The sequence below is a fragment of the Rhagoletis pomonella genome, unplaced genomic scaffold (assembly GCF_013731165.1).
Source record: "Rhagoletis pomonella isolate Grant_MI unplaced genomic scaffold, Rhpom_1.0 Rhpom_scaffold_00013, whole genome shotgun sequence".
Classification (NCBI taxonomy): Eukaryota; Metazoa; Arthropoda; class Insecta; order Diptera; family Tephritidae; genus Rhagoletis; species Rhagoletis pomonella.
In genome coordinates this window covers 19,320,947-19,338,440 of record NW_023458567.1, presented here as the reverse complement: position 1 = coordinate 19,338,440, position 17,494 = coordinate 19,320,947, and the positions used below count along the sequence as shown (strand labels likewise).

Genomic DNA, 17,494 nt, shown 5'->3' with positions numbered 1-17,494 from the left:
TATATTTATAGCCAACGAGCAAGCAGCTCACTTATCAGCAAACCGAAGCGAGCAACCCACCAACTCACCTACTTCCATACATACATACATATGTACAAATTTATATGCAAGCCGATCAAGCCACACTACACTCCACTCATTGGTCAAGCGTTAATCACTTGATGCTTTGAATAACAGAATCTGCTTGGCGTATTTGCACGGATTAATTTGGCTAACACGACCCACAACGTTTGCAATAGCGGCAACTCAATAAACATACGCCCAGCTACATACAATTTTTCGAATAAGAATACAAATTTATAAAAAAAAAAAGTTGTTTGTGTATTTATTTAGTTTGTTTTTAGTGTCCCACTGTTGCCCCTCAGCTAGCCGAGGGGCCAAAGTATCGACTGCTTGTGGCGAGGTTGGTTGGTTGGTAAGGTTTTAATTATCTGGCGATTTTGATAGTTGGTTCAAAGTGTGTGTGAGTGCGCGTGTGTGTGTAGCAGCGGTGGGCCAACCAACGCATGTGTCGTCTACAAAATTAAATGTCAACACTAAGAAAAATTGAGAAATACAAGTGTATAAAAAGTGAATAACGGCAACAGCAGCAGCAGCAGCAAGTATAAAAACAACAACCACAATCAAAATGGTGAACGCCGTAATGGATGCAATTGCGGTATGTTTATTAAATATTTTTATTAAACATTAAATTTATGAAAATATTCATCGATTTGTTGAATTGCGCAATATTTTGTGCAAAAATATTTATATGCAAATTGCGCGATTCGCGAAAAACTGGTACTTCTGAAATTTATGAATTTACTTAAAAGCTGTAAAGTAGCAAATTTATTGTTTTTATATTTAATAGTTTTTAGATACGATATGTAATTAAACTGTGGCAATATAAAGATATCATATAAATATGTGTGTATATTAGTAGCGCCTTATTTGTATGTAGATGGGTTCGTTTGTCATATATGTGTATATTTTCAAAGTCGGATAACAGAAATGCGCTCCTCAAAAGTCCTAAAGTTACAACTTTACATAAAATAAAAAAGAGCCTATTTGTTTCGTATGGCTACGCTATTTTCATCTCTCTTCAGGTTTGGAAATTATAGAGCCTGTTTTAGTGTAACTTTAAGGTTCTTGAGGCGTATGGGTTAAAGTTGAAAAAAAGTCAAAGAAGTGCACGTAGTTTTGAATGAAAAATAGGTACATATTTATAATTATATTATATTAGGGTGCGCATTATTTTTCAGCTATTTCCCCTGTGGGTTAAAGTTGAAAAATAAGGCCCGACCTAATGTAGTAATTTTATAAATAAGTTTTTCTTTTAATTCAAAATTACGTGCAATTTTTTACTATCGAATATTTCTTTAATATTAAAGTGAGTACACTCAAATTTAACAATTAATTTTATTTTTTTGCTTTGCAAATGGATCAGTATTTATTCAATAACTTTATGTACTTATTTACGCAACCGAAATTTTTATCTGTCGATTTCGTCATCGAGGCATAACTTTACTTATTGTTTAATGTCATAGATCAGGGATGGGCAACGCCGAGACCGAAAATGCTACAAGGAGTCACAAAAAAAAATTATTTTCAAATCAAATTTTTATTAGAAATGAAAAACATTAATTTTATTATTATTCTAATGTACGCAAGACAGATATTAAAGAAAATTCAAAAGATCCCTTTGGCCAAATTTTCAAAATCTGGGTTTACGTAAGTTAAAGCCGTTCGTAACAGTTCTGTTAAATGTTGGTTAGTAAATTGTGAACGGTATTTTGACTTAACTAATTTCATTTTAGTGTACAAAAACTCCGAGTTATATGCTGTACCAAAAATTGAACATATACGGCACGCAGTTGTTTTCAACTGCGGATATTTTAAATCTAGTACGTGTTTTGCGGAATTCCAGCAATGACAAAGCTTTATGTAGCGTTTCCAGTGCCATATTTTCTTTTACTTCAAAAACGTTCACTCTTCTTCGCTTTCATTAAAAAGCAGTGTTTGGGATATTGTAAATTCATCCTCAGTTATGTTACATAAAAAGGTGTTTATGAAATATCCAAACGTACATTTAAATAATTTCAAATGAATGTGAAATATTTTTTTCAAGCCATGGGAAATGATGAAATATTATTTTTTTGAGATCATGTATAAAAAGATGTAGTTTAGCTTCAAAACTTAAAATAATTTGCGACAAATCAAAAACATTTTCGTTCTTTCTTTGTAGAGACAGATTCAAGCTTTGCAAATGTTCGATTATATCGGGTAAGTCAGAAAGCCAATTTGCGGGTAATGTTCCGACCTCAATTTGCGTATGTGTATATAAAAATAATAAAATAAACCAAAAAAAAGCAACACAAGGGAAAAGAATGTCCAGCAAAGAAATATGTATTTTAAAAAGTTAAAAAGAGCCAAAATTTTCTAAGCAAAGGGAAAGTAGAAAGAGCCGTACTTTGCTAAGCAAAGGGCCGCATTTGGCTCAAAGAGCCGCGTGTGCTCAGCGTTGTCATAGGGCCTAGCTTCAACTTAAGAAACAGGTTCATATATTGGCTGTATTAATATGATTAATCCAGCGATTGCAATATTTTGTGGATTATTATCTAGTCCAAAACTAGTCCCAAATGGTCCTGAATTAGGCTCAAAATAATCCTTAACAAGTCTTTAAAATCCTGAAGTACCGATATGGAGCCTTATTAGTTCCAAAATTATTCCGAACTACATAGTCCTAAAATGTCCTGAAATAGTATCGAATGTATAAGAAGTAGTACCGTCGTCCTCAAATAGTCGCGAACTGACCCGAAATGGTCCTGGAATACTCCTGAACAGGTCCCAAAGCAGTCCTGAAATGATTTCGAACTATCCCACAAATGGACCTTAACTAATCCCGAAGTAGACCTGAAATACTCCTTAACTATTCCAGAAATGCCCATTTCTACATACAAGAACCAATTACAGATTTTCTGCTGGGTGAACGCAAATTTTACCTATACCGAGACCTAAGCTGTTCACTCATCAAGAAGGTATCATTTATTGACTTTTAATAAAAAAGATTGGGAACCACTGCGCGATTGCAGTGATAATCGGATTGTATCTTCTTGCAGGCGTTCCCAACCTTTCCCACCTGGCGACCCACTTTTCCTTATCGTAATACGTCCACGGTCCATCGGTCCATGGTGGAGTAACGAACCTAAATTTAGTCGAATAATAATATGAGTACCAAATGAAAGAGAAAACTCTGTCCAATTTTAAAAATTTGAAGTCCTTTGGTTGACATTTTTTTTTTTAATTAATTATACTTTTCTAAGCTAATAAAGCTGGAAGGGAGAAAGGGGTTATTCTACAGTACACTGTGTTTTTTAAATAATTTTTTGAATTTATCATATCTTTAAAATTTCAAAGTCCTTTTAAGAAAGATGCTGATTTCTGAGAGAAAAACTTAGTTTTGGCCCCTAGTTTCGCGGATATATTTTACTTCCCGTTGTGTTGGGTTGCTTAAATGTGTATGCGGGATACATCAACTGAGACAGTGGATACAGGAAAAGATGCGGCGGCCGCTTTTGAAAAGGACGATTTCTCTTTGTGCTTCTCTTCCGAACAGAAATTCGTCGAGCCGTCCAAACTGAAGTAATCTGTTTCGCCAAAGCATTAACCTTACTGGAAGCATTACAAGATAATTTGAAAAAAAATGAGAACTTGTCTTTGCGCTTCTGTTATATTCAAGGCTTAACTACTATGGCAGTGACGCTGAAAGGAAGAAGAAGTTAGTATATAAGAAATGGAACAAAAACGTGCCTCCTAACGCTATTATACATACATACAAGTGAAAATAGCTATGTACATGCGCAACTGAAAATGAAACCTATCGCGAGCTAGCGATCAACAACCGTCTTATCGCTACAATCTTCAATTGAAACAAAGAAACAAATATTGCCAAGCAACAACACTTAATGTGAAAATTACTACAAATTTATGCGTAGCACTTGATTAGTTGATTCCCAAGTCAATGAATTCGTCCTCAACGCATGCATTCATTCAAACCAAAACGCAACACTTGGGATCATTATTTAATGCGGCCAATTGACGTGTCCGGCCTATAGTTGAAGCCTAACGGACTCCCAGAGCCTTATGTATTATACTCGTATTAAGTAGTATGTGCATTAGAGTGGTCCAAAATAATAAAGTCGGAATTTTAATGCCCCCTAGGATTGTTCTGAACCGAAAATAAATATACCCCTATTTTTTATTTTGAAATCAAAAAATATTTAGGGAGTGCTCACAGCGCTCAGAGTTTTCCGTGTATTTTATATGGGGAAAAAACAAATTTTCGTAAAAATGGCATAAAACTCTTGAAAATCAATAGTTTTCAATCGTAAAACTGTGGTTATCTTCAGGAGACTTCAAATATTGATATCGAATTGTTTATTTAACCACTTTTTATGATTAAAGATTTTTTATTGGTCCCCCCATTGCATTTGCAAGGACCCATAAAATATAGTCACCATGAAAAAATTGTTAAAGGAACAATTGGGTATTATTACCGGGAATCTCCTGAAGATAAGCAAAGTTTTCCGATCGAAAAATATTGATTTTCAAGAATTCTACACTATTTCGACGAAAAGTTGTTTCTTCCCCATATAAAATACATTGAATACTGAGCGCTTTGAGCACACCCTAATTTTTTTTTTCAACATAAAAAATAGGGGTATAATTTTTTTTGGTATAGAACAATCCAAGGGGCTGGTGGCATTAAAAATGCGACCTTATATTTTTTACATACATTTTTGGACCACTTTAATGTGCATACATACATACTAGGGATGTTAATTTTTTCAATTTTTTCGATTTTTACGATCCCCGATTTTCGAGATCTCGTTTATGCAATCCCGGGATCCCGAGATTAGTCCCGGGATTTAGATATTCATTGTTTTTCAAACTTAACACGAAAAAATTGCATTAATATAGTTTGAGAAGTTCTCTATCGTCGCTGGAATAATGAAATAGTGTAACATGAAAAGTATAGTTTTGAGAAAAACGAATTGGAAGTTTTTATAAACCATTACAAACCATATAAATACCATTTCATTTTTCGGGAATAAATTAGTGAGCCAAAGAGATATTTAAGAAAACTAAAAATTTTTTTAATATATTAAAGGATTGTCTATCCAATGGTGCAATTATCGAATAATAGTGTATGTGGCATTTACACTGTTTCTTTATTCGAGCGACGATATAATAAATAATAAATAAATGGGTTTGAAACCTCCTTTTTTACTTAAAGTGAAAAATATTTTATTAGTTACAAAAGAAAAGATAGTAATTAAATTATTACGCATTTAATAATAATTTAGCATGTACATTCTGATAAAATAACTTAAGATTTGTCCAAAAAAGCGCGATGCAAAACCAAAAATTTACATAAGCCAAGAAATGTATTGTGGGTTTGAAAGAAGTTCATAACACTAGCGGCAGAAATAAAAGAAACGCAATATTTCGACCAGTGGTGGTCTATATTTCTTTTGTTTGTTTAATATTTAAATTTTTTATAAGAATCTACCTCATTTAACATATAATTAACTGCGCATTTCAAACTTTGTACAAAAATTATAAAAATGCAAAAAAAAACTACATTTCAAACCTTTTACTCAGAATTTTAGGAAAGATTTTAGGTAGCCCATTAATTTATTAGCCCATTAGGCAGCTACAAAATACCGTTGGCTTTTGGGAATTTTTTCTACGATAATAGGAATTTTCTTCCATATAAACGAATTGTTAAACATAATTTGTATGGAAGAAAATTCGTGACACCGCTAGAAAAAAAAATATATAAAAAAGCAAAGGTATTTTTAGCCACTTGAAACGTGCACTTTATCGTCCTTTAATTTTTTTCTCTACGGACACCCATACTGTCAGTACATTGCACTAAACCATTTTATGAATTACTTATATTATTGAATTTTCAAAGTCCTTTTAAAAAATCCTGACATCTGAGAGAAAAACTAAAAACGCAATTTTAGTGCATTTATTTGGCCCATGGCACGGTTGTATGTTTATGTACAATTGTCATTTATAAAAAAATATTAAATATTAAATAAACAAAACAAAAATAACAAAAACTGGTCAACATAAGACGTTTCTATTATTGCCACCAGTGGAAATTACATCCCGGGATTCCGGGACTAACATCCCTAATACATACATATATAACAGTGTATAAAATTATGTCAGCGTCTAATTTCAATTTCACAGTTTCTCTATTAAATGGGGCATAAATTTCACGCTTCTCAATTAACAAATGAAAAAATAATGTAGCCGAAAAGCGAGTGGTCTGCTAAGCGAGAGCTTTTTGAATCGATTACGTAGACACGTCACAACTTTGTTATATTGTCTTTCTACGTAAGCACATATGTAAATTAGACTGACCAGAAAAAATTGAAAGTGCTTCTTTTTCGGAGGCACATCACCTTTTTGCTCCTATTATAATATAATAATAATATTATATATAATTATATGTAGCTATGAACCATCCCTTAAAAATTTTGTGAAAAAATATCTATGTACATTTAGAGGTCTCGCGTGCCTCCACCTCTTGAAGTTAAAAATACTCGTCCTTCACTCTATGCGCACGCCATATCTTTCAGGAAATTTAAGCGGCCTTAACATATATTTTCGAGGTCGCCGCACACACTATGAAAGTTATTTTTTCCGATCTGACCTTCATGCGTTGAGATATTATACAAAAATCTTTCATTAAACGCGAAAATATTCGAAAATTGTAGTTGATTATTTTTTAAATTCATTTTCTAATTTCTTCTCATTAATAATATTAATTTCATTACTTCTCGAGATATTTGTACATCAAGAACGTACCAGTTTAATTTGTATGCCTTTACAAGATCTTTTGAAGTGTATTTTCGAGGTAGTTGAGCATGCTTTTCGATTCGACCGCTACGCCCCTTCGTCTATTAACGTATTCCCATGACCTCAATTCAGGAAAATATCGGTAAGAATAGAATAAAGCAGGCAAATCAACAGCCATTCACTTCACTTGGCCATGTTCAACTCGTAGAATTGATCACTCAAATAATCGAGAAACTTTTTCCATCGAAAGATATCGTGACTTCTTAGTAGAGAAATTGCAATTTGTTTAAATTTTTTTACAGTTGTTTCAAAAATACTCGCATTTCAAAATGTGTCGGTTGTATGTATCTTATTAAAATTAAATTACACCAGCATCTTCAGAGATCTAAAAAATACGAAATAGCACCTTGGACAATCTCAAAAATATTAAAAAGTTCTTGAATTGAGGCCTTGGGAAAACGTTAAGAGACGGAGCGGTTTAATCAAAAACAACTAGTTGAACATGTTTAACGACCTCGAAAATACAAGGCTTACTAAGTTACTCATATCTCGAGAAGTAATGAAAGTAAAATTTTGTTTCTAAAAAATGTTACTTGAAAAAATTCTAAAAAAGAATCACTGCTAAAGAGGAATTTTCGGATTTTTTCTCGTTTTATTTAAGATGTTTTCGAAATATTGCACAACTTAAGGGTAAGATTTTTCGCCAGCATGGGCAGCGACCTCTAAAATATGTTGCAAGCCTTAAAGCTTCAATTTCTTGAGGGATTTCGCATGCGTACAGATTGAAGGGCGAGTAATTTTGAGGTGGAGACACCAAACGTCTACGCAAAACTTGTAAATGTTAATATTTTTGCACCAAATTTTTAAATTTTTTTTTTAAAGTCATGCGACTTAGAAAAAGGAGCACTTTTTACTTTTTCTGGCCAGTCTAATTTATGCATATATGTAAATATGTAGCTCTTTTTGCCACCTGCCCTACATATTTTGACTGTTCGTTAGCAATACTTTACATACATACATATAATGGGCTACGAATGGCCCATACATTTTTTTCCAAAAGCTTATCAAGTGCATTCACATATTATCGACATGATTGTGGTTTGGATTTTCGCTGTTCAAGCGTTTATGATGTAGTAAAATAATAAAGGAGTTTTTTTCTTCGTAAATGGTTTTTGTTTCATTGATTTCCTACTTTGCTTTCTTTTTTCTTTTGGTAGTCTATTAAAAGACTATAAATTTTATGAAAGCTCAATGCCGAATTTGTACTGCGTATATACATATGTATATATATGTTTGTACCTTCAAACATATGTATGAATAATGCATATTGAACCAAACCTTTATAATACGGTGCGTCCAATACAATAAAATTTCACTACACACGAAAGAATCGATATACTCACGAAACTTGCGTCAAATATAGTAAAACTGCGTCACTCTGACGTCAGGATTTTTTTCAAAGGAATTTGAAATTTTAAAGATGTTTTTAATTCAAAAAATTATTTTAAAAAAATCAGTGCAATGGAGAATAACAATATGACTACCAAATGATAGAGAAAATTCTGCAGAATAAATTTTATCTTAAGTAGGTAAGCACCCGAGATATTACAAATACTTGTAAAATAATATTTATATACAAAAATATACTTTTAAAGAAAGTATTAAAATAAAAAGCGCAAAACACATTTGAAATTACTTTTAAAATCACATGTACTTATGTGCACATCGTCACCAGAAATGCAAAATGCCGTAACTAACAAAAAATACCCAAATTCAATTTTCATTTCCCCATTTCTGAGGACACAGTTCTTTTCTCAAGATGGAGCCTTATAAGTTCAACCAGAGGCCGTTCCAGTCGCACTTGAAACAGTGACCTCACTACGGGATCTGGAAAAATATTGTTAAAGGCGCCGTCTATGTCAGGAAAGATTCCTTTGGTAAATTATTTAAAGGCAAGGCCCTTTTCAATTTAGAATAAGCATGTTGAAATTTGGATAAGTCCTCCGATAAAAGACGCTATTGGATATGGGCACAGAGAAGTCTATCTCAAATTTTAAGAAGAAGAAAGGTTCTTTTTTTTGGTCTGAAGTCATTGGGTTTGACATGAGACACCCTGCCTCTGACTAGTTATCAATACTATCCTAGCCTCGGTCCATTCTCTAGGAATGTGGTTAAAGGTTAATGCATGCCATGAAAATGTTATTAAGCAGTGGGCATTCGGCGCGGAATATGCCATCGGGTCGTGGAGATTTATAAGGTTTCAAAGTCGAAACTCTCTAGCGAGGATTGTGGAAAATAATTATTTTAACTTGGTGCATCTGCCTTAGGTTCTTCAATGCACCTATCTTGCATTGCGGTGCAAGATAAGGGCCATTCACCGTCAGTCTTTTGGATATATGTAATTTGTGGCAACTGAAGTTTTTGATAAGACAGTGTCTGTGTATCTTATTCATGTTTTCTTTTTTTTTAATATGACCACCAATCAACTAACTGGTTATAGTGGTTCGTGGAAACCTCCAATGGCGGTTTTGATGAATTTCAGTACACTACGCAGCCGCCTCGGCTGCGCTATGAAATATTCTGCAGGAATGGTTTGCTAACTATCTTCAGCCTCATTCTTGTAAATTGCAGAGGAATTTTTGCAATTACTGCAGAAATGAGAACTATGTATGTATATATCACAGGAAACACACCTTACTAATTTTATTTCATTGCGGGCGCGATTGAACTCGCGATAAAATCATGTGGGCTCTTAGGTAGATTCGGAATCGTCCTCTGCGGTTTCCGAACGTCCCGAGGTCCCAATTACATGTAACTACTAACAGGCTCCTGAAAGGCTAAGATGGTACTCCGATTCAAGAAATGAATAACTCGCACTTAGTTAACAAGTTATTTATTAGTTCAAAAGTTACAAATTAAATTAAAGGGAATTTTAATTTTGGAAAGAAACGCCTACGTCGTACTCGAGACAAACGCTCGTGTCGCTGTCTCGCAACCAACTGCCTTAACAGAAGAGAAAGGGCTGCCAAATAGTTATGTTTAGCTCCTGCTGTACATATGTAGTTTAGTTAAATTTTTTTTTTTCATTTTTAATAGAGTATAACTGAGCAAGACATACTGTTACCAAAAGTATCCTTTTTGCCCTAATAATAACTCCCTAAATCTCCGGTCTCTGATCGTCTTTTGGTCAGAACAATCTGGTGCATAAAAGAACTCAGATGCTGATGGCCGTTTAAATAGCCAGTAAGTAACCTTAGTAACGGCCGCTTCGGTGTAGTGGTTAGCAGTGCGCGCTACCACCCCACAGGGCCTGGGTTCGTCCGGTTCAACACAATATCATATACAAATTAAAGAAAAAACCTTTTTTTTTAAGAGCGGTCGCATTTCGGCAAGCAATGACAAATCTCCAAGTGTATTTCTGCCATCAAAAACAGCTTCTCATATTAAAATGTACCCAATAGAAGACCAATCGAGGTTTGAAAATCTAAGATATTGTCATTTATACCTAACTGTATAATCTTCTGAAATTCGATCGGAAATCTTTACCAAGTTTATATACACTTTACTATATGCTAATGCAATCCCTGCCAGCGAAAATGAGCCACATATCAATACTCTTCCCTAGCCGCACAAAAACTTAACACTTCCTCCCATAACTTATTACCAGAAGCCGCAAAAATTCCGAAACATTTAAACCTAACCATATCTAATTGTCAACGAAATTTTGTCTCCAAGGCAAACAAGCAACTAAGCTTATTAAATTCAGAACACAAAGGAATTTCACTCCTTTCTCTGCCAACGCAAATGCGGTTGGAAACTTTTGCAGGCAGTCTTGGTGAAATGTGCCCAAATTTCGCTAAGACAAAAATACCCGGCAAGAAAACTTAAAAGCATCTCGGTTGATGGTAGAGAAGTGTAAGCATCAAAGGAGGGAGGGCGCAGGGTAAGCGCACGTTTCTAAGACGCCAGACGCACGCAAGGATTCTCAAAAACACTTCAACGGGATTAATTTGAAAGTTTGTTGGAAACCTTGTTGTCGACTCGCAAAGCGTGCGTTCGCATGTCAGCCAACCACCCACAGCTCTGATACATTAGCGCTGCTGCCACTTCCAAACACTGCGGTTGTGGTGTCACTGGTGGAGCTGGCACATCATAGAAACCGTTATGAATTGCGCTACACGGCGACAAAACTCGTACAACCAAAGCGGATGGAGCGTGAGTCTCATGAGCGCATCTCCCGTGTTTGCTTCGAGCCCGAGCGTATTGTGGAGCTTAGGCTTCGCTTTACGCATTTTGATATATGGTTCGCTTCGGTGGTTGGCATGGGCGCTCGGAGCTGAGGTTGTTATGAGGTATGTATGTACATATCTAGGTGTGGATGTGCTTTTTGTTTTTAGAAAATAGAAATAAATTCCGTGGAGATTATGTTTATGAATTATGAGTGGAGTTATTGAAAAACGCGAGTACACGCAATGCTTTTTGGTGAACAATAAATAAAGTTTTTGGAAATATACGAATCTAAGTATGTTTGTAGCTAGTTACATTTGTGGGATTTGATTGGCGAAGGTGTGAGATACCTATCTTAAATTTCTGCGCTTAAGTGTCTGTATTAAAATCTAGGAAGGAAACGAAACAAAAATATTTTAAAGTATTTTAATTTCACTTCTGGAATAAATTTGTAAGTTCATAGGATCTTCCCCATTTCTATTTTCACTTCTGGTTCAAGCTATCATACCACCCGTACTAAGGATTAGCCTGGCTTTTGACTATCGTACAGCCCTTTCGTGAATGAAGTGCTTTGAATACCCAAGGCTCGTCAGTCTCTACCCGGTGAGTGTCTCTCTTTGGATACAAAAAACAGAGCGTCCTCAACAAAAGCCGACATAAGTGAGGACCTTTGACTCAACTAGAACTACCACACGGCCTACCTCGCCTTTTGCAGAAAATATCCACCTCGGAAGCCCCTTGAATTTGCAACCAAAAGAAAAGGCCCAAGGCAAGTTTTATGTGAGAAAAGTGGAACAAACCAGGAGACTGCAGCGCAAACAGCGAGCACTCTCTGAGATCTCGATTAGTATGATTGCAACCCTGCGAAAGGCGTCTACTACGCAGGTCGCTGCGGATGGAAGTAGAGCTAGCTTAATCATCTGCAGTGCGGGGCACCCATCAAGTGCGATTTATCGACAGTTCTCTGGCAATCTTAAGGTAAGAACATAGTGGAGCGTCGAGCAAAGAACATCGAGCAAAGCGTCGATTTCAAACGCATATGTTTCAATGCGAAAGCACATACTGAAGAGCAAAGCGTACGTACGCGTTTGTAATTAAAGCTTTGCTCGATGCTAGGTCTTCGCTTTGCTCGCCGCTCCACTATGTTTTCACCCTTAGCGAATAGAGAGGGTAGGAAGAACTTCGCTAATCGAATAGAATGTCACAGGCCGCAAGGCGCCAACCAGCTGTAGAGGAAGTAACGACCCCAAAAAGGGGATAATTTTTCAGAATTTTGACTCGTTTCTCTGCTGCGGTGGCAAAAGTAGCGCCACATCGCTTCGTCATGCCAAGACGGTGCATGGTTACCGAGCTACGTAAAGCTAGCTGCCTTTGGCGATAGAAGGTTCGAGAAGCTTTACAAGGTTACAATTAATCAAGTAGTCCAAATCTATCAAGGAGCTTATATGAAAGATGTTTAATATTGAGATAACCCGAGTTTGACCCAGGCATAGGCACGCATGTTTGGATGGTGATCAAAAAGGGGCAAATGGATAGTCCTGATACGCAACAACGTAAACTTGGACATTAGACGGTAAAGGAATAACAAATTTAACTACGGCTTTGCGAAGATCAAGTTATACAAACATAACATTGAAGCTCCAATCAACTTAGTGGCATTAGTGGAAACTGAACCACTCAGCGACTAAGATATAAACGTTTTTTGAAATTATCCATTTCAGATTTTGTAAAGGATTTACTTCTCTAGCATATTTTATATGTATGCATTCATGTATTCCAATTAAATTCTACAACGGCACAATTGCTATTTATTACACATATGTACTGGTATGTACCCAGCAGGAAATGGGACTAGTTTGTAGCAACTATTAACTAACTAGCAGTCCACTAGACATAACTATTTATTAGCTATTTCCTTTGGCCGAAACTATCAACTTTTGAAGGACGATGGCCGCAAAATAGTGAGAACTGGTTTCCTCTGAATTAGATGTCAACTAACTTGTAGCTAACTACTTTTGGCAATAACAAGATTTTTTAAATTTTTTATATTTTTATTTATTTACTTATTTTATTTAACATTACATATTTGCTTATTTGTTTACATATTCTGCTGTAGGTGGTCTCATATTTGAATTACATCAGACATAACTTAAAAATTATAATTTAAAATTTCGACCTTTATTTTATTTGTCCAGAATACGAAAAATAATCTGCGAAGTGCAGAAAAAAGGTGTATTGAAAGTAATTTTTGTGTGAGGATATTTAAGTAGAAACGTGTAAAGAAAACAAACTCCTGATAACGTCTGCATGACTCCTGCACGACTTTGAAGTTAGTTTTAATATAGCTAATTAAAAGTTAGTTATTTCTTTACTTATCAATTAAGCTGAATTTTGTTAACTAGTCTGTAAGGAACTTTTGTATGTTCATAGACTCAATAAATAAATAAATAAAAAAGCTAACTAGAAGTTGGTTATTTTGATCAATCGATAATTTTTTCTGCAGGGTATGTATCTTGCACGGTTTGAATTTTCTTGTACATAAATACAAATCCTTCGATATTTCCAATGTGCCCAACTACGACACATACATACATGCAACAAACCAAAAAGCTCATTCATACACTCACCTACCAGACAAATTTACTACGAGTTACATTTAATAGTTGGCTCAAATGGGCTTTTGCAATAATAATAATAATACGAATTTTATGGCTGGTAACAAACAATAAAGAGCGTAACAATTTTATTGCCAATTGGTGAGAGCAAAAATCGGTTTACATTGCTGGTTGTTGCCACTTTTACAGTTAGGCGAAGTTTATTTGTTGCAACTAATATTGCAGGCGTGATATTAGACATTATTACAGTTTTTTGAGTCACGTTTTATTTGCAAACACTATACTTACCTTGCTTATTTATTTTATTTCATTTTGTTTTGTGGTTTTAAGTTGTCTTCTTTTATTTCTTTGTGTTGGAGATTTGCGGGGTTGGAAGAACATGTATGTAAATTTAGAATCGGCTATTTTTACCAAATTAGTTTGGATAATTTATGTACATATACTATACTCCCATAAATAGAGTTTAACAAAAATTATACAGTGACTTGACCAAGTCACTTTGTGTTGATTTTTGTTTAATATTCGTAGTGTTTTTCGAGCAAATTTTTTTTATTATTTTTCTATGAAGATTTAATCAAAACCATACCAATCACAGTTTCAAACTTTATCCAAAATTTAAGAAAATTCAATAAATTTTCATCAAAATTTAATTTTTTAGATCTAAATCTGTAGAACATTTTTGGGTATGCAGTTTTATAGCTCATACAATTTTTGTCTAATGATGTACATGTTTCAAGCGTTTTTGGAGACTTTTATAAGGTTTTTGTTTATTATAGCAAATCTTATTTACTGGCGCTGATTTGTTTAAATTTTTTTGCAATCGGTATCCCGCATTTTATTTCTCAAGAAATGCATGCAGCGTAGAAAAATAAGTCATAAAAAAAATTCTCAAAAATCAACAGGATTTTTTTCCGTTTAAAACTTGCACTTCATTAGACTAAAATTGTATGGGCTATAAAACTGTATACCCAAAAATTTCAAATGTATGAGTGTATTTTTGATTAAAGAGATAAGCCCGAAAACTGAAGATGAGTTAGTTACCAAGGCAAGTTGGTAGTTTAACTTGGAGAAACTCGCCCAGAATATCTCTCTGCAACCACTGGCTAGGGCCAACTTTCATGAAGAAACTTATAGAAATCAATAACAAAGAAAAAACGAAACACATACATTCATATTTATTGTCAGTCTTATAATTAAGTTAGAAAAGTTAATACCGCCTCGCTGATCTGAATTTCCGAACCATGTTCAGCGATCTCATCGATTCCCTTAAATTTCTTTTTGTCCAGAGCCCCAGCATTGACAATTCCGAACAATGACTTTCGTTGATAGATCCTTCCTGTTAGGTATTATACAAGTTACACCTCTATGTCGATCCAGCGGACAAAGAGCTCCGAAAGACTACTCTCTCGCTAATTCTTTCTGGCTGTTAAGACTAACCTTCTTTTTGCTAAAAGCAATGAATAAAATTATCGACCTGAAATCAGGAACAAAACTTTGAAGTAAACGCGTTTGCATTCGGACCGACACGCATACGTAGTGGGCAGGTTCACAGACACCGAACAGCTTAGCATGAGGTTAGTGCGTGGGAAAGGATCTAAACATCACCCCCTCCAAATCAGATATGGTCCCCTTTTCTAGGAAAAGAACACTTCCAGGTATGAGGAAAATTACTTTGAATGAGGTCGTCGTTAAAGTTACCACTGAAGGCACATGTTGGTGTGATCACTTCCAAAGCCACAAGGGTACTAATGGTGTACCAACGTCTAGCGCGCAAAACTTGGGTCTGCAGTTCTAAGATCCTGAGACAGATGTAACATATGGGGCAATCCCTTACCAAGCATCAAGGTATTTACTTTAGAACAACCGGCAAAGTGAACTTTATTAAATTTCACAAAAGAAGGGTTTGACAGAGGTAAAAATTTATCATCGAGGAACAGAGCAAGATTGCCTCCCAGATGGCATTGGCGTTGTACCAAGCAGATGATAAGCATCAGTAGTCTTTGAGACAAAATTTAAGATAGAGCAGCAAAGCAACTTGGCTACTGGAATGGTGTGATCTCTGTCAAACTGTCAAAAGTGGCTATTGCTATATCACCTACCGTGTCTCTTCCCGGAAGTTATCGATGGTCGTGCCCTTCCTTGCCAATTCGTCAGGTTTACAATTGCTCTCAATATCCCGACGTATTGGCCACAGTTTGTTGTTGTTGTTGTAACAGTAAAAAAATACACGAAACATCATTGGGTAAGGTTGCTGTAGTGACAGCCCTTGGCTATACATAAATCCTGCGAGAAAAAATTTTCGGGGAATTAGTTAAATCGTCCGCGTAGATGATTTACTACCTTCGTTCTTCTTACATAAAAGCCTTCTAATAATTCATTCAGAACCAAGAGCCACAGAGGTGGCAAAGCACACCACCCTGAAATGTGCCCCATGTAGTTCTCTTAATCACTGACCCTCTACCATAGTTGCCAACTTGGTGCTTTAGGCACTAGATTTAGTGCTTTTTGAAAATTAAAACGCCAAAAAAATTATTTAGTACCTAGTGCCTTTTTTAGTGCTTTTTTCTGAACTAAAATTCCTCCGAGATAGGTAAAACCTGAAATATTTAATGCTGTGGCAGCACTGAATTTACAAGAATCTACAAATTTGAATGCACTCAAATATAACCATGATTGATAAAAAGCTGAAGTTACAAACCCATCTTGTTGAATTCTATTCGCGTAAATTAAGTATTTCTTTTTTTCTTTTCTAATTATTTGTACAAATTTTGATTTTTTTACCACCTGAGTAAAAAACATCGTTTCTTGGTGCTGAATCCAAATCTGGCCGCACAATTGCTTAGCACTAGAATTTTGAGATATCCTAACCTTAAATTGCCAAAAACACGGTTCGATATTACGTCGTAAGTATGACTCATCATAGCATGTGTAGAAGCTATTCAATCGTTATGAGCGAACAATTTTGTGTATTGATTTATGTATGTATTCTTGTAAATATTGTTAATTTTTTGCTTTTGTTAAACACAAATTGTTATGAAAAAAGCATCTTTTGATTCAAAAAAATTTGGTGCTTTTAGTGTGATAAAACGCTTTTTTCCCAAGTTTTTGGCGCTTTTTGAAAATCAAAAGTTGGCAACACTGCCCTCTACATACTGCCGCATTTACTAATTTGCTCCTTAATATTTATTGAGTCTGTCAATGCCACTATTAATTGCTGGATACCATGTCTCTCCAGCGGCCTACTAATTGCTTATGACTTGAGGTTGTTGGACGCTCCCTCTACGACCTCAACGAAATTCAGACGTTTTTTTTTTAAATAGTATTGTGTAATTTAATTAAGTTAATTAAGTAATCGTATTTTGACGACCGCTATAGCCAACTCGGAAGTAACCAGATTCGATACCAGCTGAAGTCAGCAATTTTTTTGGACTATTGTCTCATAAAAAATCATCTAACGTTCGGATTCACTGCAAAACTTTACGTATCCCCAACAGTTAAAATTTAATAACAATATAGAAGTTCATGCAACTCAAAAAATATTTGAAGTCATATTGTCAAAATATAGTTTTTGCAGTATTTTTTTACATTCATTCTCACATATTTATCTACCTACATATTTATCTACCAAACGGGTCTAAATTTGTATCAAGAAAGGCTTCAACATGTTGTTGATCTTTGTTGTTCTGTTTTTTTTTGCAAACTATTTAGAGAAGGCGTGCAGTAACAAAAACAAACGTAAAATCAGCTGTATTTAGGTTGAAAACACGAACTCAAATTAGTACAAAGCGTAGGCGATG

The 17,494-nt window shown here is 35.0% G+C and overlaps 1 protein-coding gene across 2 annotated transcripts in view; it reads left to right on the top strand.

Annotated features, from left to right (window-relative positions):
- The first annotated feature begins 314 nt into the window (after positions 1-314).
- Positions 315-17,494, top strand: part of LOC118748925 (protein sprint) — a 513,519-nt gene continuing 496,339 nt past the window's right edge. For both annotated transcript variants that reach the window (XM_036483668.1, XM_036483667.1), the window contains exon 1: positions 315-658. In XM_036483668.1, coding sequence (XP_036339561.1) covers positions 629-658 — 30 coding nt within the window. In that variant the 5' untranslated portion in view covers positions 315-628. The remainder of the gene's footprint in view (positions 659-17,494) is intronic.